A 21,290-nucleotide genomic window follows, 5' to 3' on the forward strand; every position below is an offset into this window, starting at 1 on the left:
TACTTGCTTTTGTACTGCTTTCATGCTGTGCTTTTGCTTGTTGCATGTGTCTCATCTCACTGCAGCCAGGAGATTTGCCATGTCTCATCTGGTGCCTCATTATTTACCTCCTGGAGGGCACGATTCAATTAACTGAAATTATTTTGAATTGTTATTGTGGAGGGCGCTTTGGAACAGAGTCCTCTTGTGAATGGCCCTGAGTGGATTGGGAAGAGCCTGGTGGGGGCTGCGTTGTGTGGTTCAGGAGCATCAGGCAGGGAAAACACTGTGGGTGGCCCTTGCTGCCTCACTCGCCCAGGGAGAAATGGGTTAGTGCCAGCTGAAATTGTTTCTGTGCCTCTCCTGCAGCCCTGCGAACTTTAAACCTCAAATCCTGACCTTCACCATCAGCGGGAAGGGGCATGAGCCGCAGCTGACAGTCGTGAGCCCAAGTGCTTGCAGCAGGAGGGGAAATTCCGTGCTGTGCTTCAAGAGGCTCCGGCCGGGGGAGTCAGAGATGCTCCCCCTGGTCATCCAAAACAAGGGCATAATACCTGTCAAGGTGAGGACCTGCTCAAGGAATGGTCTGGTTTGGGAACAAGTGCTTGTGGCACAGGGGAAGGGTCCCAAAAAACACGGCAGACCTGGGAAGAGGTGTCAGAAATTCTTTTTAAGCAAGTGACTGACATCTGTTCTCCAAGAAGGGAGTTCCTGGAAATTGTGCCTCTAGCCTTTCTTCTTTAAGTTGAACACAGGAAAGGTGGTGCAGTATTTCGCCCCATCTCTCAGGTCACCTTTTGTTCTCATGGACATGGGGTGATTTTCCAGCTCCATTAGATTGTTTTTGATCCCAGCTTACTGCATTTTAAGTAAACTTAGTTGTGGCTTGATTACATTCTGCTCATTACTTTCTGTCCTGTTTGATTCTGTGTCAGGTCCATCCAAATGCCTCTGAGCGCTCTTTTTTCCCAGCTGGTTTGACTTAACTTTTGTGCTAAGTGCTGTTTGTAGTGGGAGAGGTGCTGGGTTCCCATGCGGGACCAGCAGCACTGCGGGGTCAGTCCCTGTGTTCCCACCCTGTGCTCACACCAGTGTCAATGTGCTCTGTGCTCCCTTTTCTCAGTTCATGTTACACCTGGAGGATGAGCACGGAGCATTCCTCTTGAAAGGCAGGGGCTCCACACTTGAGAGATTCTACATTGAAGATGCGGAAGACGACTCTGCTGTACACGGTAAATTCATTAACCATGAAGTGTGATCCTGCACAGAGGGAAAACGTGTGCCCTGCTCTTGGCTTCTCTGAGCAGCAGCCAGATGTTAGACACAGTTTCTTTCCTTGGGCTCTCTGTCCCCCAAGCTTTTCTTGGGGACTTTCTCCTAGCAAGTTGTAAGAAGTTCTTTGGCTCCTCTAGACAAGGTGGGTTGAATTGTGGGGGACTGTCACTACCTCAGTGGACCCTCTGAGGTATTTGCTGCTTGAGGGAAGGCACCAGCCTGAATGGACACAGCCCTTGAGCACACAGACAACCTGCAGAAGCCAAAAGCACTCTCTGGCTCCGCTTTCCACACGGCTGGAGCTGGCTGGAAGCAGATGGAATGCGGGCTGGGCATCAACCTGAGGTTAAGCTGCTTAAGCGGTGATGTGTCTGGAGGTGGCAGTCTTGTGAACACAGGAAGAGGGTCTGGAACCACTGGGGGTAGAACCCGTGCTTAGGAGGCAGCTGATTTCAACCTCTCATTCCTCATACAGCCTATGGAAATATTTCCTCTGTACCGCTGTATCACTTAACTCTGATTTCCGTTGCTGTGCAGAGAGCAAGCCCCCAAAGCCTTTCCTGCTTCTGCATCCTGGGGAATCGACAGAGTTCGATGTCATTTTCAAACCCACCCTGGCTCAACGACTGGAAGGGAGGATTCGTGCCTTAGTGGGGGACAAATACTCTAACAAGACCCTAATAGAGCTGGTGGGCGAAGGCCACCAGGATGAATTCACCCTCGACGGACTGGAGGAAGGTACACAGGAGCGGAATGCTGAGAGCATTCTGAAGAAAGACATCATTGATGGTAAGAGAGGAGAGGCTGCCAAGGTGGAGCAAGGAAGAGGGAAATGTCTGATCATGTGTGTCCTCTCTCTAGCCAGGCCTGGGCTGTCACCCACTGGACTTGGTGGCCTGTGGGCGTGGCAGCCATGCCTGCAGAGCAGTGTGTGCTGTGCTTCATGTGGCTGGCTTAGGGGTGTGTCAGGGTGTTTCCCTGAAAGTGGTGGGCTGGGGAGCCGCCTGGGAAACTCCCTTCCAGAGGGAGGAAGGCTTGGAGCAAGAAAGCATTGAACATACAGGTGTCTGTGCACGTGAAGGGGGGTGGATGGAGCTCCCTGCATGCTGAGGTTGCCTTGTTCTCCTCCTCAACAGCTGTCCGAGCGAATCACATCCAGTTTGGGGACTGTTCTGTTGGAGAGCCCTGCAACAGGACCTTCACCATCACCAACCACACCTGTACGAAGGTCATGCGCTTTGAGTGGGAGGCAAACGCACCATTCCAGTTCTCTCCCAAGGTGAGCGTGGACGGCTCTGCCTTTCCCCATTGCTCAAGCCCTGCCCTGGTGTTCCCAGGAGCTGGCAGGCAGTCCTCACGTACCAGTGTCAGCCCATTCCAGTGCCACGTAGGAGATGCCGAGATGCCAAGTCCCTGGCTTGGCAATGGCTGCCAGCCTTGCAGAAAAGGCTTCATGTTATGGGAGGTGGCACCTTCCATTCATACTTTTGTCTATCAAACTTGACATAAATCCACTCCGACGCGCAGATTCCTGGCACAGCTGCTCACCACATCAGTCCCTTTTGCTGGCAGTCCTGCCCTTGGCAGTGCTTCCAGTTTGGTTTTGACTCCCTGATTCTCCCTAGGTGGGACATCTCCATCCTGGCTGTGCCAAGGACATCACAGTGACCTTGAAATCAGATGTCCCAGCCACCTTCAGGAGGCACCTTGTGAAATGTAAGGTGACCGAGATCAACTCTGAGCTGCCAGGAGGGGAGGTTCAGGACTGCGACAACAAAATGCGCATTGTCACGTGGAATCAAACCACCAGGGAAGAGCCGGCAGCCAGGTGGCCTGAAAAAAGGAAGGTGAGAAGCAAAATGGCAAAAAAAGACAACCCAGCTTCTACAAAAAGAACCACGGTAACCCCCATCATTGCTGGCTGAGCAGCTCTTGCTTCCTCTGGACGTTGGACAGCCGTGAGGTTCACCAGCAGTGCATTCTAGGGGAGAGGTGGATGCACAGTGACCGGACACACTCACGTGAGAGGGGGAGGCCTTTTGACAAGAGACCTTTAGCCAACACAAACTATGAGTCTGTGCCACAACAAGCACAAGGGTTGCAGCCCGTGTTGAATGGGAGACAATGTTTCATGATTTTATCCCCTTTTATGGTGTTTGAAATCTCTTCATCTGATTTGGTGCCTTTTCACCAACAAGGAGTTAAGTCTGCTGCACTCTGTCTCTTCTTTGGAAGTGGAGAGAAGTATACTTCTCCTGCACGTGCTGGTGAACTCCAAGTTTTGTCTGCATGGATACCAGAGTTTTTAGTTGTGATCTCTGTATTGTGTGGGATATCTCAGCATGGAGTAGCCCAGGCACTGTATGACAGTATGGAGGAGTCTGGAGAAGGATCATCTCCAGATGCTCTTGCTTTTATTGTCATTATTGCCAAACACACTCGTCTTGGCTGAAGGTTCTTTCTGAGTTCCTGGACCATTTTAAGGCCTCTAAACCATCCTCTTTTCTATCAGAACATCTGCAGTTGGAGACTTTCCTAGTGAGATCTTTCACATCCCAAAATGCCCATTGCCAGCTCCCTGCAGTGTGGTTGTTGCTCCACACGTGACATGTGGAGAGCACTTTCTCCTAAGACAAGAAGAAAAAGGTGCTTTCCAGAACTCTTCAGTCTTTGGGTTCTCCATCCACAAAGCTTCAGCAGGGGAACTTAACCCTAATTTTGAGACCTGCTGTATTTAAAGGGGACCAGGAAAAAAGCCAGTCCCTCTACAAGGTTGATGTACAGGCACTGGAACGCAGCTATAGTCTCTGTAGCAGTGCGTCCTTTTAGGAGTGCACTTAGAGCCTTTCTAAATCCCAGTCAGCCTCTCCATAGAGAAACTGCTTGAGAAGTATTCAGGCAGCAATTCAAGCTCACATAACCACCCACGTTACCAGGCTAGCTCAGCAAGAGAGGCAGAAGGCTCCCAGCCCCAGATAAATTTCCAGCAAGTGTTTATTCCGTGTGCTGAAGGTGAATCAGAGGCCAGAAAGAGAGTGGCCATGTGGTTTTCCTCGGTTATGTAGGGTCTCATGTTCATGGGTGGTCCCGGGGACAGGGCAGAGGGCAAGTGACCGTAGGGAAGAGAGGAACAGGACACCAGGCCCCATAGCCAATGGGGAAATAGGAAGAGGGGATACCATGGGAGGAGTGATGGACTTGCAAAACCCCAAGAGCAGATTGCACAATGTTTGCAAGGAGCCACGGGGGAGAAGCCTTTTTTTACACCTGGGGTATTTTTAATCCTAGCTTTTCCAGGGCAGGGCAGTTGGAAATTCCTTTAATGGCACGAGGGACTCCACAAGTTGCCATGGGTATATTAACAGCTGTAGTAGTGACTGCTTTGATCAGTGGGTAGAAACAACTACCGTAGCAGAGCAGTCTCTATTTTGTCATCTTTGCAGGGAAGTGAAAGTGAACGGTCCTTTCCAGTCCCTCTATGAGGCTGATCCCGGAGGCCAAAAGACTCCCTTCTCAGCCTGACTTTCTGGGCTCTGCTCAGTGATTCCTCCCTCCTCTGTTTGCAGGTGGTCAAGAGAGTCCCAGAACCAGCTCACGCTGTGCTGGAGGACAGCAGCCAGGAGGCCGAGCTGTACCTCAGCGCCGTTGTTGCCTACAGCCAGTTAAAACTGAACACGACTGTGGTCCAGCTCAAGGATACCTTGCCCTTCCAGACAAGGAGAGCCACGTGAGTGCTGGAGGCCAGGCAGGGCCCTGTGAGCGGGAGCTGCCTTTGCCCAGGGCTGACCCAGTGCCTGCTTCCCAGAACTCTACCCCAGCCAAAACCAGCACAGGCCCATTCACGTGCACGCAAAGCCAGGCAGGAGGTGGTGGTCAGGACAGGTTCAGTGCTGCCACACCCTTCTGCTGAGGACAGCCGTGGGTTTGCTTTCACTGCCTGTCACCTGTCCTCATCTGCTCAAGAATAAGTTTGCAGTCAAACCAAAACCTAAAGTCCAGAGTAAGCCCCTCAGCTTCAATGTCCTGGGCACCATGTTGGCCCTTTCCTCTTAAACTTCCAGACTTGGAAATACATTTCTGGGCCACCCAGGACAGCGGAACGTGGCAGGGTTGCCTGGGGAAGAAGATGCTCCTCAGGAGAAATTGATACCAGGAGTCCATCAGGCCATGTTACTGTACTATTTGCTTTATATTTATTGGACCTTTTTTTTTATTCCTCCTCCTTGCTTTTCAGTTTCAGGATGCACAACACAGGGAAGGTAGCCCTGGAATACTCCTGGGAGGAAGCTGCAGATAGTGAAGCAGTGAAGAAGCCATTCTCAACCACTCTGATGCGTAAGGGCATTTCACTCGGTAGCTGAGGGCCTGGGGAGAACACCCTGCCACTTCACTCCAAAACATGACTTGCTTTTTCATCCTTGTCCACACATCCACTTTCATCAGCATCTTCCCAGCTGCAGCTGGAGTTTTCTCCTTGCCCCCCTCTGCCTTTCAGCCCCTTTTGTTCTCGCCCTGCCACCTGTGCTCTGCAAAGGAGCTGAGGCAGACTCTGGGGAAAGCCACGTGCCTGGGTCAGGGCTGGGAAGGGGACATCAGGTCATCTCTGAGAGAAGTCTGAGACTGGGAAAAACAATGGTGTAATGCGTGAGCTGCCCTACAGCCCCTGTCTGTGTGCAGTTCCCCATTCCAGGGCAAATGCAAAGTCATTGTCTAAAACCAGCTCTCCTGCTCTGGCACGGGAGTGTGTGCTGCAGGCAGGGACCCTGCTCCCAGACGCTCTATTTCCTGCTGAAAGTACTTGGCCAGAGATGCTCCAAGTGCATCCCAGCTCTCTTCCACCTACCTGCAGCAGGAGGCAGAGTTGCTGGCAACACAGGGTTTTGTCTTTGAAAGGTGTCCTCTTCCTCTCTGCAGGGCGCTTCCTGTCTTCTGCTACTGTAAGGCATCAGAAGAAGCTGGTGAGTCGTTTCTGGTGGGAGCAGGACCATCCTTTTGAGATCCATCCTTCTGAGCTGTGGCAGCTGCAGCAGCTTGCCGAGCAGCAGGATTCTGAGCAGCAGCAGCAGCAGCAGGAGGAGGATTCCGAGGAGCAGCAGCAGCCTGAGGAGCAGCGGCTTTCTGAGGAGGAGTGCCTTTACACAGACCAGGAGGAGGAGGAGGAGTTTTCTGAGGAGCCGTTTTATGAGGACGAGGCAGAGTTTCCGGAGATAGACCCTAATGACATGACGAAGCTTTCTGAGGAGGAGCAGGCTTCTGAGGAGCAGCTTTCTGAGGAGGAGCAGCTTTCTGAGGAGCAGCAGCTGGATTCGAAGCAGAAGAAGAGTTCCCAGAAGCGGCGCAGCTCCAAGGAACGGCACCTCTCTCAGCAGCAGCAGGACCGCTCCAAGAAGCCACACCACTCAAAGCAAAAGCACCTCCCTCTGCAGCGCGTCAGTTCCTCCCTGGAAATCCTCCCAGATGCCCTCCATGACCTGCCAGTGTTCTCCATCAACCCCTACCACGGCACCATCGCTCCTGGCGAGAAGCAGACCTTTCACGTCCTGTTCTCTCCGAAGAGCGTGGGGAAGTTTACGGCCACCATGCTGTGCAGGTGGGAAACGTCTACACGCTTGGCAACTCATGCTGCTGACGGGTATCACTGAATCACTGGCTGGGGCGGGTTGGAAGGGATCACAGTGGGTCATCTGCTCCCGCTTCCCTGCTGAAGCAGGGTCATCCCAGAGCACATGGCACAGGGTTGTGTCCAGAGGGCTCTGGAGTAATTCCAGTGAGGGATGCTCCACACCCTCTCTGGGCAACCTGCACAGGAAAGAAGTTCTTCCTGGGCTTCAGGTGGAGTTTCCTGTTCAGGTTCTGCCCGTTGCCTCTTGTCCTGTTGCTGGGCATCACCCAGCGCAGCCTGGTTCATCCCCTAACACCCTCCCTTCAGTCCCTGTGACTGGGATGGGGGGCCTGGAGACAGGCAATCCCAGAGAGGCAGCAGACACACACACCCACAGGAGCACAGAAAGATCATCTGGCCTTGGTAGGGAGACACTGGGAAAAGACCTTGAATGAAATAGGAAGCTCCTGGAGGGTTGCAAAATCTGTAACAAGAGACGCAGGGAGCACCCTGGACCGAGCTCTGCTTCTTTTGGGACAAGCAAGGGCTGCTTCTCTACATGGAATCCTGTGTGTTGCATTTGGTCCCCAGGCACTTAACTGCTCCTGTCCCTGCCCTTGCACCTCTGCAGCCTCCATGCAGCGAGAGCAGTTGTTTAATTTGCTGCTTGCTGCTTGCACAGAGAGAGGACACAACACTGTGTGCTCTGCATGGAGACAGAAAAGTGGCGTGCTGGAAATGCTCGTCTGGCTGATACCGGGCCCTTTCTTCCTAGGATCCCTAACCTGGAGGCGACTCAGAAGAAGGTGCGGGTGATTGTGAAAGGCAGAGCCCGGGAGCAGAAGAGTCGTGATAAACCAAAACGCTCTGCGTTACGGCAGGAAGAGAAAGGACAGAGACCCCAGAAGCAGTTGCACTGGAACTTACCACCTGAGTGACAGCATTTGCGTCAGCTGGAGCATCTGGCAGGAGCTGCCAACGTTGTGTCTGCTGCTGCTGCAGCTGCTGATGGTCTCTACTAATTGTTAACTAATTGTTATTAAACAATTAGCAATACATGGTTAATTGTCAGCTTGTCTTGGTTGGAAAGACAGGTGTCTGGGGCCTCTCTGGAATGGAGAATTTGACCCCCTTCCCTCCAAATTGTTATAATTTTGAAATTAAGGGGCTTTCAGGCAAAGATACGGGGAAAAGAGGAACAGTTCTTTTCTAGTATGTATAACAAGGGAAACAAACAACACCAGCAGCAACAACAAACAGAACCAGTTACCCAACCACAGCCTTCTCTTGCTGCAGACACTTTCTCTTTGGTGTCGTTCCAGTCACAGCCAGGCAGGGAAGGGAGCCCAATAATAAATAAAGCAATTACTGGAGAAATTTTAATTAAGCTGCAGCATGGGATGCACTGCAGAGCTCAAGCACTGTGTGATCAGTTCTTAATAACTTGCTGCTGCTGTGAGGCAGTCTATACAATAGCCAAATAGTGACTGCACAATGCTTGATTTGATAAAAGATAAATAAGAAAGAGATGAGAAAACACCTTAGTGAGGGAAGAGCCCTAGCCCTTAGGCCCTTTCAAAATATGCCAGTAGATTACACCGAGTTGCCCAAAATACAGAGATGGAAATACCTTCTGGTAATAGCTGATCACCTCACCCACTGGGTAGAAGCCTTTCCTACCTCCAAAGTGGCCAAGAAGCTTTTAGAACAAATCATTCCCAGATATGCGATAATTGAAAGAATGGACTCAGATAAGGAAACACACTTTCCTTCAAAAATTTTTCATTCTGTATGTGTTGTATTAGACATAAATTGGAAATGTCATACCCTGTAGCACCCTCAAAGCTCTGGATGTGTGGAGAGATTGAATGCTATCCTTAAGAACCAAAGTACCAAATTAATGCTTGAAAGCAGATTAGCATTATTACGGATCAGAACTGCTCCAAGAAAGGACATAGGAGTTTCTCCATATGAAACGTTATTTGGGTTACCTCAGGTGGGAAGGGAGGAGGGGTTGGCTGAAACTAATGACTTATATCTCAGAAATGATTTGCAGGCAATTAAACTTTCTCTCATGGGTCTTGGAAGAAAAGGGTTGTTACCCTCAACGTCACCTCTAGATTTTCATATACACCAGGTAAAACCAGGAGATTTGCTTCTTTACCTTTACACCCGCACGGGAAGGTCCTTTTCAGGTACTTTTAACAACTGAAACAGTGTTCAGGACTGCAGAACAGGAGTGGTCTCACGCCTCTCAAGTCAAAGGACCAGTAGAAGCTCCTCTCCAAACTTGGACAGTGGTACAAGGAAGTGACCCTTTAAAGTTAATCTTCAAAAGATGATTTCATAGTAAACAGTCAAGGGCAAGACCGGACTGACCTCTGTGTTTGCCACCAGAGAGACTTTTGCTGCAATCCCTTGGGTGTTGAGCATTGGGAATATAAGTCATACCAGACCTTGACAAAAGAAAAATAGGAAATTACGTTCTAAGACTCTGGAAATTGCTGGATGGAGTGTCACGGCTTCTGCACTTCACCTCTATGTCCCCACAGCGTGCTGTTCTAGTGCACAGAACTTAGGAAGCAGGTATGGACACCGAGGAAGGCAATCTTTGTTGCCACAGTTCCGATCTGAGGTTTGCTTCATCCAAGCATCCGTGGAACTGATGGGAGGCACTGCACACAAGTCCATCTACAACTTACTTCTCTTGAGCTGGAGGAACTATGGACAGCAACGTGAACTGACAACTCAGGAACTTTTAAATAGATTGGATTTAACACTGACCTAATAAAAGACTGATTAATCTTATTTATAACTACTTTGCAAAAGGAGTCAGTTTATGCTGAGCGGACCGGATGAGTAAATCAAGGGCTTTGGCAAAAAAGGATAATAAAAGGAAAGGGTGGATTGTGAGAGATGAGATGATATTTTGCTGAAGCCAAAAGGTAATTACATTAAAGAATGAAAGTTGTTGGTTCTGTGTGTTGTTGTTTGGATTGTTTGGATTTGTTCTGGAGTGTTGCTGTGAGCTGGAAGAGGGGTGGGGTTGAAGAAGTGATTAAAAAACAGGTAGGATGAGAAGGGAGGGGACCGTAAATTGGCAGATGACACCAAGCTGGGAGTGTATGTCGATCTGCTGGAGGATAGGAGGGCTCTTCAGAGGGACCTGGACAGGCTGGATGGATGGGCAGAGTCCAATGACATGAAGTTTAACGAGTCCAAGTGCCAAGTCCTGCACGTTTGCCACATCAACCCCCTGCAGCGCTACAGACTGGGGACACCGTGACTGGACAGTGCCCAGGCAGAAAGGGACCTGGGGGTGCTGGTGACAGCAGCTGAACATGAGCCAGCAGTGTGCCCAGGTGGCCAGGAAGGCCAATGGCTCCTGGCCTGGATCAGGAATGGCGTGGCCAGCAGGAGCAGGGAGGTCATTCTTCCCCTGTACCTGGCACTGGTGAGGCCACGCCTTGAGTGCTGTGTCCAGTTCCGGGCCCTCAGTTTAGGAAGGACAACGAGACACTTGAACACATCCAAAGGAGGCAACAAGGCTGAAGAGGGGCTTGGAACACCAACCCTGTGAGGAGCAGCTGAGGGAGCTGGGGTTGTTTAGCCCGGAGAAAAGGAGACTCAGGGGTGACCTTCTCACTCCCTACAACTCCCTTAAAGGTGGCTGTAGTCAGGTAGGGGTCAGTCTCTTCTCCCAGACAACAACTGACAGAACAAGAGGACACAGCCTTAAGCTGTGCCAGGGGAAGTTTAGGTCAGATGTTACAAAAAAATTCTTCACTGAAAGAGTGACTGCACGCTGGAGTCATCTGCCCAGGGAGGTGGTGGAGTCACCAACCCTGGACGTGTTTGAAAAAGACTGGACGTGGCACTCATGCCACGGTTTGGTTGATAAGGTGCTCTTAGGTCATAGGTTAGACTAGATGATCTGACAGGTCTTTCCCAAACTAATTAATTCTGTGATTCCGTGAAAAGTTGGCAGTCAGGAGAGAAGGGAAGTTTCTAAGTACCCATCCAATGGGAAAGGGGACAGGGACTGCTCCAGCCAAGAAAGCGTATCAAAAAAAGCCATTTTCTCGGAGGGTGTGCGTGCTCGTCTCTCGGGGAAGGGAGGTACGCACCTGGCTCAGCTGAATCGTTACTAATAAAGAGTTTTATTTCGACGATTTGTCCCCATTGAGTTGTATCTAAAAAGTAGCGCGTTTCTAACCCCACGGCGATGGAATAAGGTAATCTTGAAGGTCCCTTCCATGTTCTGTGATTTTGTGACTGGGCGTGAATGCAGCACCCTCACGGGCCTTCTCCCACTGGGAGCTGCTCTGGAATTTGAGTGGAGCTTTGCAAACAGTATTTCTCTGCAAAGCGCTCTGGAAAATTTTACAGGGCAGATTACTTATCATCTGCCCAGCCAGAAGCTATTGCAAGTGGCAAACTTCACAGAAATTTCCTTGCGGCCAAAAAATAGTCAGGAGCCAGTGCAAGGACCCACTGTCTTTACTGACGGCTCGGGACGGACCGGAAAGGCCGTTGTCACTTGGAAGGATGGATCTGGGTAGCAGGTTCTGGAAGGTCATGAAGATGGATCAGCCCAGTTGGTTGAATTGAGGGCTGCCATCATGGCATTTCAAAAGTTTTCCTGGCAACCTTTCAATTTGGTCACGGATTCCGCTTATGTGGCCGACATGGCACAGCGTTTGGGCCATTCGATTTTGAAGGAGGTTAGCAATGCTGATCTGTTTCGTTGGCTGAAGGCCCTGTGGTGTGCCATTCAGGCCCGGCTTCATCCATTCTACGTTCTGCGTGTTAGAAGCCATACCAATCTGCCAGGATTTATCGCGGAAGGTAATGCGAGGGCTGACAAGTTGGCTAACCCTGCACGGGTAGCACCTCAGCCTGATACACTCGCACAGGCCAAGGCATCACATGGGTTTTTTCATCAGAACGCACATACCTTACAAAAGCAGTTTCAGTTGACGCCAGCGGAGGCTCACGACATTGTCGAATCATGCGACGACTGTCATGCACTGGCTGCGCCTTTACCGGCAGGGCTAAACCCCAGAGGCCTTAGGGCCTTAGAGCTTTGGCAGTCGGATGTTACCCAAGTTGCCGAGTTTGGCCAGTTCAAGTATGTGCATGTCACTGTTGATACTTTCTCCTCTGCAATGTGGGCTTCTGCTCACACGGGAGAAAAGACCCGCGATGTCATTGCCCGCTGGAGGCAGGCCTTTGCCGTTTTAGGCATACCTTCTGCTGTGAAGACCAACAGTGGTCCTGCTTATGCCTCGCAGAAGGTGCGGCAGTTCCTGCAGCTATGGGGAGCGTCGCACAAGTTCGGTATCCCTCATTCTCCGAGTGGGCAAGCAATTGTAGAACGCGCTCATGGTACTCTGAAGCGGGTTCTTCCAAAACAAAAACGGTTAATGCAGGGTGAGACCCCGCACAGTCGGCTGGCAAAGGCTTTGTACACTATCAATCACCTTACGGTGCCACAGAATTCTAACAACCCTATTATGGTGAACCATCACCTCTCGTTGCAGGCGTCGGACGGGACGCATCAGCCTCGGGCGAAAGTTTGGGTGCGACATTTAGTCACTAAGCAGTGGGAAGGTCCCTATGGCCCTATCGCTTCGGGGCGTGGGTATGCGTGTGTACCCACAGATACTGGAGTACGCTGGGTACCTACGAAGTGTGTTCGTCCGGACCTGCGACCTCAAAGGCAGAATCCGACCGACAGGCAAGCCGGACACGGTGACCAAAATGAAAGACAGCAAGTGGATGAACCATTGAGTGATGACTCCGATACAGACGATGCGAGTGTTCACTCTGATGGTCCTTCCAAAGGCAGAGACTGAACATTGTACATTTTTCTTTTCCTTTTTCTAACACAAAAAGGGTGAGATGTCGCCCTGATTTTCAGCCTTCTGATGACTGTTTACATATTTCTAGTGGAGTTTCTCACGGATGTAACATAAACAAGTAGATTGTTTTCACATACCAATATGTGATGGACTTCTGAGATGACCACTGGGGTCAGAGGGGTGTCCCCTTTGTCCTCCAATCCTGGACAAATCTCCAAATCCTATTTAAACCCAAAAACGACAATAAACGGCCCTTTTTTCTTTGCTCACTTCAACCTGTCGGGTGAGTGTGGTTCTTTCGTGTCCCTACTGGTGACAGTCTACCACACGAGCAAGCTACTGAGCTCTGCAAGAAGGGCAAATGGAGCAAGAGGGGAGGTTGTTACTGTTTTGGGTGGCTTTTTTAATGAGTTGACCATGGCCAAGAATTTATTTCATAATGACTGGGGCAAAGTATTTGTTATCCATTCACAACTCAGCCACCAGCTCCTGAGTTATCAGATTGTGAATTGTTCTAGTAGAAAGATTAAAAATTCTCAGAAATGTTTTTATTTTGACATAATATCGGGGAGGAGGATTTTTTTCTTCGCGCTATCAGAGACTGAAAGCTTTTTCTTGTATGGCTTTGTTGCTGGTTTTAGACTACTTGAATTTTCTTTGCAGATAAGAGATGAGGAAAGTGGCTACAACAAAAATCTGTTTTGCATTCCTAAGCATTACGAAGAAGATTTAGAGAGAGTCTTCATTCCTCATGGTCTCATCCTGGACAGGTATGAGGGTAAACAGAAAAGAATAGGGACAGTGGTGCCAATTTTTGTCTCTCCAAAAGAAAAGACTGAGGTCCTGCCCTGTGCAGCCCATGAGAAACATGGAAACCCTGCAGCCCCAACCCTTCTGTCCTAAAGTCTAGTACGAGAGGGGGTTTACGGAGAGGATTCCTCTACAAGCCCAGTTAACCTTCCATGTTCCCTCAAAGATCTTTAAGCCCACCTATCCTGCAATATTGAGGTTTCTGGATTAAATCAGCTTGTGCTGTGCAAATACATAACTAACTTTCCTACGACATTCTGTGGTCACACTCTGCTAGTTATAGAAACCTAACAGCAAGATCAGAATTTTTACTTGAACATTGCTTAATATATGGACAAACAACTATAATATACTGAACACTTTTTTTTTTTTTTTTTTTTTTTTTTTTTTTTTTTTTCCTCACAGGACAGAACGTTTGGCTAGAGATATCCTGCAAGACATGGGAAGTCACCACATTGTTGCACTCTGTGTCCTTAAAGGAGGCTACAAATTCTTTGCTGATTTGCTGGATCATATAAAAGCACTAAATCAAAATGGTGACAAGTCTGTGCCTGTTACCGTGGATTTTGTCAGAATAAAAAGCTACTGTGTAAGCAGCTTTCTTTTCTTTGGAAAATTGATTCTCTCCATAGACTGGCATTCTAAATAGTGGTACTTCGCATGAGAACCCCACAAAAATTGAGTTCATGTATACATTCTGTTCAAATTACCTACTAAAAAGGAACTGATTTACTGATCTGCCCCAAAGGGCGGAGATTATACCTTCACTGGAATAAACGTAGAGCAGAACACTCAACATGACGAAGGCAGGGGCAGATCTCAAACTCCCTCCTCTTGCAAAATAGCAAGAGCAGCACACCTTTCAAACAAATACAGGATAACACTGTTGGGCATGTTTATGTGACTTCCATCTCTTCTTTGTCCTTCTAGAATGATTCACCTGCAGAAAAAATCAGTTTTGTTGGAGAGGAACTGTCTACACTAAATGGGAAGGTATGAATTAGTATCTTTGTCTTTTAAAGGGAAACAACTGTTCTTGTGTATTTTCCAGGAAATCCATCTTTATTAATATTTTGGTACTGCATACTTCCAGCCACCTAACACTGATTTAAAATGCTGGGCTTTGAAACAGTGAATAATTCCCACTGATCTCAACGGAAACTTGAAGTGATCAGTAATGAGTGCTCCCAAGATCCTAGTCCCCATTTCATCCCAGAACCCCCAGGAAGGAACCATGCTGAATTGACTCGTTCCGTGTGGCTCTACAATACTAGTGCTATACATAGAGCGATATCTAGACCTGACATAGGTGCCTTTATCACCATATTTTAAGCTTTCATAAATACAGAAATTTCGACTCTTCAGAAATCACCAGAGTCAAGTCAGTAGTTCAAATGTCGACCTCCTTTGAAAATCAGTGCAACTTCCTTGTAACTGAGGGTTTTAGTGTGCTTTTTTTGGCTGTAGAATTTGCTGGAAATTGCCATTTAAATCTTTTCTCTTCTTTCCCTTCTCTTCCTATATAATGTCTTCCAGAATGTGTTAGTCGTAGAGGTAAGTAATGACTGAAGGAGGGGTGGAATGATATGGATTTTTTTCCTCCCTTCTTTTCAAATTAATACATATTACATATAACATAATAATTAATTATGCTACTGTGCTGCCGGGTTGGTATGCTCTAATTTAGTCTACTGACAGTCTGGTTTTCCTTTCAAACTTGAAGGATAATTTATTTTTTTATCTCTTTCAGGACATTATTGAGACTGGTAGAACAATGAAAGCACTGGTGTCAAAAATAAAAGACAAGAAACCCAGGATGGTTAAAGTTGTAAGGTACAAGGATATAGCTACTAACTGACATATTCAAATCATTTGGGTGAATCGTCAGTGTATGCTGACAGGTGCTTGTTTGGCTTGAAGTTTGGGGTGAAAGGAAATAAATGCAGGAAGTAATCCTCATCCAGCTGCTGAAATATTAAGTGTTTCTTAAAGAGACTGGGAAATTTACCCGTGCACTACCATCTTCACTGCTCAAATGAATAAAATAAGGTTTTATGGCTCTTTCTGTGTAGTCCATAAAGTCTCATGGATTCCCTGTTTCTTATTTTATGTTTGAAGGAAATTCATCTCTTTCCATAGGTTTTCTAACACCACCTCAGTTGCCTCAATACTAGAATGACAACACTCAGAATGTTTGTTAATATTCTCAACCGTAAAAGTTACCAGAATCTAAGAGTCTGTCAGCACTTGGAAGATGACTTCAAGTAGCATTCTAAATCTGCTTTTGGTAGATCTCTAAAAGGAAATTTTGTGGAATATCCCTGTGCCTGTCAAGTAACCACAATGCTTTATTAAAACAGTTGCTTTATGCACCAGTTATTCACACAGTCCTTCTAGTGACTGTCCAGGAGGTTCTCAGTTTCTTCTGAAGTGCACAGGCAAACCAAGAATAGATAGGATTTTGCAGAAGACATTGTCCTTTCCTCCCTCCCTCCCCACTAAAATTGCTACCAGCCACTTGGACATGCTTCCCCCTCTGTGCTATTCTAGTGTCCTGAGGCATTGCTACATGGAAGGGCAATGATCCGAGACACAGGATCGAAGGGAACTGAATACAAAGTAGAGCCACTTGAACACGGAGAATGAACCTAGATCAGAGCCTTTGCTTCTCCCTCCACTACGAGGCTGACCACTGCTTTTTCTGTGCAATACTCTCACTGTTTGAAGTGCATGATTTTAGAAGCTTATGGGGAGGTGTGGGAGAAGGAAGTTTACAGCTTAGAGTAAGACATAATTTAAAAACCAACTGTCTCTGCTCTGCCTTACAGCCTGCTCATTAAAAGGACATGTCAGAGTCCAGGTTACAGACCAGACTGTAAGTATGGTGTTTTTCTGGTACTTTTTTTCTGTATTTTCCAAAACACAGTCTTACAGTTTCACTTCAGGCAGCACATCTGATGACTGGCACATAAGTTTCATGAAGGCCAAGAGAAATGGGGAAAAACTACACAAAACTTGTGAAGTAATGACCAGCTATGCCATCCCGAGACCTCATGACCACATTTTTTCCCTGCTTGGCCTGAGTGCAGGTTTAGCTATTTGATACACAAATTGAACTATTTGATAGTAGAAACAGAATCAAACCTTAACTGCTTTGCTTTGCTTTGCTTTGACCCTAGAGGACATTTGTTTTGACTCTGCATTATTAAACTTGCCGTGTTTCCAAACTGGAAAGTCCTACTGAATCACATTTCATCTACTTTCACTCAAGTGAAATCTCATTCCTTGTCTCCTCTCCCAGGACTAACGCATAACTAGGTTTTAAACAATTATTTTATTAATAAAAATCATTCTCTTAATACCTTAATTATAAACTGACTGATGGGAATGGTTTAGATTCTAACCTGTGTCATCAATTTACAGCTCAGATTCTTAAGGAAGCACCCCGAAAGAGATGATGCCAATTACTCTTTGCTCAAGTATGTGTTGAATACAAACTCTGCACTTAAAAGCTACTTACACCACAGATATAAAAAGAACTGTGTTTTCTTACAGATGTAGGCTTTGAAATTCCAGATAAATTTGTGGTTGGATATGCTCTTGACTATAATGAATACTTCAGAGATCTAAATGTAAGTACATGCACATGACTCCACCGCCAGCTATCAGGCACCTACCCACCACGGGTACCCAGCAAAAATATTTGTTTCTACTGAGAGCTTCTCAACAATTAAAAACCCTTCAATTCCAGCTAGAAACTTCCATTAAAAGAGCAAAGCCATTTTTAAGGTGCCGAGTTGGTAATGCAATGGAGGTGCATAAGAAATGTCTGGCTTCACCTTTTTATAATTCTAGTCCACAAGTCTCATGGCTCAGCCATGCTGCAGGACCTTCTGAACCCCCAGGATAGTGAACAGCATGCAGTCTGCAGCCCCAGCTGAAAATAAAATAACTTGTAATTTGACTTGAATTGGAAATTTGTCTGCCTTTGTTCAATCCTATGTTGCTCTTCTATCACCGAGTCTTTGAAGCGGCTGGTCAGGGACTCCGTGCGAAGGTTTTCCATACACCTTTGGATAACGTGTCTGTGAGATCTCTCTTCCCTTATTCCTTTAGAGCTTCCTTAGGCTGTACAGAGTAGTAGACTTGGAAACACCGTAAACTAATAGGGTTGATCTTTTCTTCCCTCCTTTGTTTTCAAAAGTACTCTCTTAATTCCGGGTAACTCGGAAAGTTTTTCACTTCTAAGTCTTTTTACTAAGACAAACCAGTTCTGCTGAAGACACAAACAATCTGTGCTATTGTTCAGCAGCATGAAGTAGTGTGCAGTAATTTAACAAACCTAAGTTCTTTCAAATATATAAACCTATATATTACAGATAAGCTTGGAAAGAATATTAAAACCTCGAGTTTACTGCAAGTAGGGAACTTGCAACAATTACGGTTCTAGTGTGTTTTTATTACAATGCTGGGAATACAGCTGAAAATCAGTCTCGCACTTCATTCGAAGATAGAGGTTGATAAATATTGTACTTCTTCTTTTAGCACATCTGTATTCTGAAAGAGAAGGCCAAAGAGAAATACAGGATGTGATAACGTCAGTCTTCTGGAGCACTAATTCCTGGCTGCTGCTTAGGTGCTAAACCATTACACCAGGAAATCACTTCCGCTGCTTGCGTGTCCCTACGAAGAACGAGAAGCCAAATGTTAGCGCCCAGGACCTGCAGCTCTCCGATTCCCACTTGCACTCTGCGCTGCACACGGACTGTTGAGTTCCCGCGTTTTTCCCGCTGTGAGGGAGCAGCTCGGAGCTGGCTGCGAGCCTCTGGCGCCGCGCCCGTCCCGTTCCGGGCCCCGGGGCGGATTCCTGCCGCTCCTGCCGGGGCCCGAGGGGGAACCGAGGAAGGCTGCAGCAGGCGGGGGCCGAGGCGGGAACGAGGTCCGCCCGGCGCCCCTTTTCGGCCCGGCGCGGCCGTCACAATCGTCGCCGCGGTTGCCCGGGAGCCGCGAAGGTAACCACGGCTGTGGCCGCCGTGCGCCCTCAGTTGCCTCACGGCGCGCTCCGCACTGGGCGCTGCAGCCTGGGCGCCTGCGGGCGGCTTCACTGGGCGATTTGCCGAGTGAATTGTCGGCGGAACATTGGTTTCTGCGAGCGAGTCCTGAACTCGCGGGGACTCTGTCTCTGCGAGCGAGTCCTGAACTCGCGGGGACTCTGTCTCTGCGAGCGAGTCCTGAACTCGCGGGGACTTTGTCTCTGCGAGCGAGTCCTGAATTGCCTTTGAAGGTAAAGACTGACTAAAGTTGAGGTTTTTGGTTTTGTCGCATCTGTGCTCTGAAAAAGAATGCCAAAGGGAAATACAGGATGTGATAATGCCAGTCTTCTGGTGTAGCAGTTCGGTGGCACGTACAGCCGAGTGGGTGAACAATATATGGTGCAATGATTGTGCTCTCTTTTTACTGAAGAAATGCAACATCTCCTAAATACACTAGTCTATACATTTTTTCCTGTAGTGATTACTTAAACTGCTTAAAGGTGAATGAGTTCTGTTCAAGTTTCAGTGGATTGTTATGATCTGGTTGTTAACATTATTAGGAAAATGCATCTGAATTCAGGTGCAAACGAGACCATATGCCAAAATCAATAGTCTGGATTTAATGTAACAGCAAATGTGAGGAAGAGAGAGAGAAAGAAATAGAAAAGGGGAGGAGGGGGGTTGGGGAGAGGGACAGAAAGAGAGTGACAGAGACTGATTAAGGTGGAAAATATCACCATTCCATGGAACCCATCGGCATACCATTAAATCCTCTTCTAGTCTTCTCTGTGCTGAGGTGTGACAAAACATAAGAGTCCAATGGATTCGTACAGATTTGGGCAAGGTGGGACTGCCCAGGTACCTCCCTGGGGCAGGGCAAGTTTGACTCTGTCTCTTGCTACTTTCAACTCATATAAAACCTTTAGCACCAGCATATCCTTGGAGTCTGCCATGAATTGGGTTCTGGATTTTCAGGTCTGTTACTTTGCATCCCGTGCAGTCACCTGGTGCAAGGCCTCAGGCGTGGGTCTGGGGGCACTTTGGAGGTCTTTGATGGGTTGTGACACCCCCTCAGCTGCCCCTCACGGCAATGTCCCTTGGATGTGGCCTTCTGGGAGTGGGGGTTCTAGAGCTGAGCCCGTTTGTGTGAGGGAGGATGGGTGTCCACTGCCTCTGAGCAGAGGTTACACCACACCCCCAAAATTTCCTCCTTCCCTCTCTGTTGATGGGAGGTTTGTGTGCAAGCCTGGCCTCAGCAGATGAGTCTGTGGCTATGACTTCCCCAGACAGAGCTGATTTTCAGGACAGCTGCTGGGTTTGGTTTTGTTGTGGATACATGTTTCTCCCTGAGCCTTGTTTACTCCTCCCCAGACCTGAGGTAGTGGGACAATAGTGTCACCTTTATCTTGTCTCAGTTTCCCTTAGGTGGCTTAACTCACAGTCCAAAGTTCCACTCAGGAAGCATTTTCAAGCAAGGGTGGGCTTTGGTGCTCGCAGCTTCTTTATACAGCTTTGTCACAAAGGGCAGAAATTCCTTTATGACACTATTTCAGCCATTAGCCATGACATTCCAGTCTCTCACAAGTCCTGTGAGGAGCAGCTGAGAGAGCAGGGGTTCTTCAGCCTAAAGAAGAGGAGGTCCACTTGAGCTGTTTTTAAGTAATATTTAAGCTACAGCTTTGTTCTATCTATCATTAATGTTCAGATTCTTGGCTCCAGGTTTCAGTATGATCCATCTTTGAAGTGCACAACATAGCCATATAGTCCTCAAATACAGTCCCACTAGAGGTCTAACAATACTAGCTACTTGTGCCAAACAAGCACTTAGCTACCTTTAAGTAATGTAAAATTTTTAGCACCAGTATATCCCTTGAGTCTGCCATGAATTGGGGTATGCATTTTCAGACTTTCATTGTTGCTCCTTCCAGGTGAAGCATTGTCGCTTATCTACGACATCCTCCCTTCAAAATGGCTTCTGGATTCTCGAAGAAGACACCACCACCACCACCACCTCGTTCTTTGTTAAGAGAAAAACTGGCGTCTGTTAAAGTGAGTACCCACTGGGGCTGTGCTAAGGCTGGAAACTCCCCTGGTGTCCCTCCTCTCCCTGCCCTGCCCGTTGTCCAGCAGCACTGTCCAGCTGCAGACCCCGTCCCCACCTCTCTGTGCCGTGCTCCTCTTGGTGGGGCTGTCCTGGTGCAGTAGGGAACACCGTGTGTTGCTTCAGGGACAGTCCAGCTTGCCTGGCTCTGCCACCGGAGCCAAGTTAAACCTCTGTGAAGCTGAAGCCCTGAGCAACTGCTCCTTTCCCTCCCCTTGGCCACAGTCATTCCTTCTGTCAGGTGGACACTCACCAGTGCTGCTCTGACCAACCTGCCCTTGGGCATGTGGGGGGGAAGCTCAAACTCTGCCCAAAGCCTTGAGAGACGCGGCTGGTCCCAGCCTGAAGAGGTTCCAAACCAGCTGTTCCCTCTCCTCTCCTGTGTGGGGCACAGATCCAGCCCTGCAGGCAGCAGAGTCAGGGCTGCAATGGTGCCTTGGCTGTGTCAGGAGATCACTTGACTGAAGATGCCCCACGGCTGAGGCTCTGTCAAGGAGATCCCTCTGTTTTCTTCTGCGGAGGGATCTGTGAGCCCAGGCAGAGAAAACCAAAGCCAATTAACGGAGAGAACTAAAACTTGGACACATTCCTGTGCACCTCACTCTTGGTACAACTTTGCTTTCTTG

At 48.2% G+C, this 21,290-nt stretch overlaps 3 protein-coding genes across 3 annotated transcripts in view; all 3 read left to right on the top strand.

Annotated features, from left to right (window-relative positions):
• LOC136296087 (hydrocephalus-inducing protein-like) overlaps positions 1 to 8,221 on the top strand; it is a 73,148-nt gene extending 64,927 nt beyond the window's left edge. Inside the window, exons 61-70 of the mRNA XM_066194910.1 lie at positions 349 to 541; positions 1,103 to 1,211; positions 1,792 to 2,043; positions 2,391 to 2,533; positions 2,880 to 3,101; positions 4,821 to 4,981; positions 5,489 to 5,589; positions 6,169 to 6,330; positions 6,622 to 6,844; positions 7,632 to 8,221. Of these exons, the coding sequence (XP_066051007.1) occupies positions 349 to 541; positions 1,103 to 1,211; positions 1,792 to 2,043; positions 2,391 to 2,533; positions 2,880 to 3,101; positions 4,821 to 4,981; positions 5,489 to 5,589; positions 6,169 to 6,330; positions 6,622 to 6,844; positions 7,632 to 7,794 (1,729 nt within the window). The 3' untranslated portion in view covers positions 7,795 to 8,221. The remainder of the gene's footprint in view (positions 1 to 348; positions 542 to 1,102; positions 1,212 to 1,791; positions 2,044 to 2,390; positions 2,534 to 2,879; positions 3,102 to 4,820; positions 4,982 to 5,488; positions 5,590 to 6,168; positions 6,331 to 6,621; positions 6,845 to 7,631) is intronic.
• Positions 8,222 to 12,024: 3,803 nt separating this feature from the next.
• LOC136296088 (hypoxanthine-guanine phosphoribosyltransferase-like) lies at positions 12,025 to 18,262 on the top strand. The gene is made up of 10 exons (XM_066194911.1): positions 12,025 to 12,432; positions 12,521 to 12,633; positions 13,362 to 13,490; positions 13,936 to 14,119; positions 14,461 to 14,523; positions 15,067 to 15,084; positions 15,281 to 15,363; positions 16,359 to 16,405; positions 17,086 to 17,162; positions 18,076 to 18,262. Exons 1-10 carry the CDS (start codon positions 12,025 to 12,027, stop codon positions 18,121 to 18,123), a joined length of 1,170 nt encoding a protein of 389 aa, XP_066051008.1. The 3' UTR covers positions 18,124 to 18,262.
• Positions 18,263 to 19,653: 1,391 nt separating this feature from the next.
• The window catches only part of LOC136296089 (hydrocephalus-inducing protein homolog), a 73,077-nt gene continuing 71,440 nt past the window's right edge, over positions 19,654 to 21,290 (top strand). The window contains exons 1-2 of the mRNA XM_066194912.1: positions 19,654 to 19,709; positions 20,498 to 20,612. Coding sequence (XP_066051009.1) covers positions 19,654 to 19,709; positions 20,498 to 20,612 — 171 coding nt within the window. The remainder of the gene's footprint in view (positions 19,710 to 20,497; positions 20,613 to 21,290) is intronic.

Source organism: Chamaea fasciata, unplaced genomic scaffold, assembly GCF_029207755.1.
Source record: "Chamaea fasciata isolate MVZ Bird 193981 ecotype frontalis unplaced genomic scaffold, bChaFas1.0.hap1 SCAF_12, whole genome shotgun sequence".
Taxonomy (NCBI): Eukaryota; Metazoa; Chordata; class Aves; order Passeriformes; family Sylviidae; genus Chamaea; species Chamaea fasciata.

Coding starts and splice junctions, on each gene's coding strand:
- LOC136296088 (XM_066194911.1), top strand. CDS start 12,025: ATGTGGGCTTCTGCTCACACGGGAGAAAAGACCCGCGATGTCATTGCC. Junction 12,634..13,361: donor ACCAAAATGAAAGACAGCAA/GTGGATGAACCA, acceptor TGCTGGTTTTAG/ACTACTTGAATTTTCTTTGC. Junction 13,491..13,935: donor CATGGTCTCATCCTGGACAG/GTATGAGGGTAA, acceptor TTTTCCTCACAG/GACAGAACGTTTGGCTAGAG.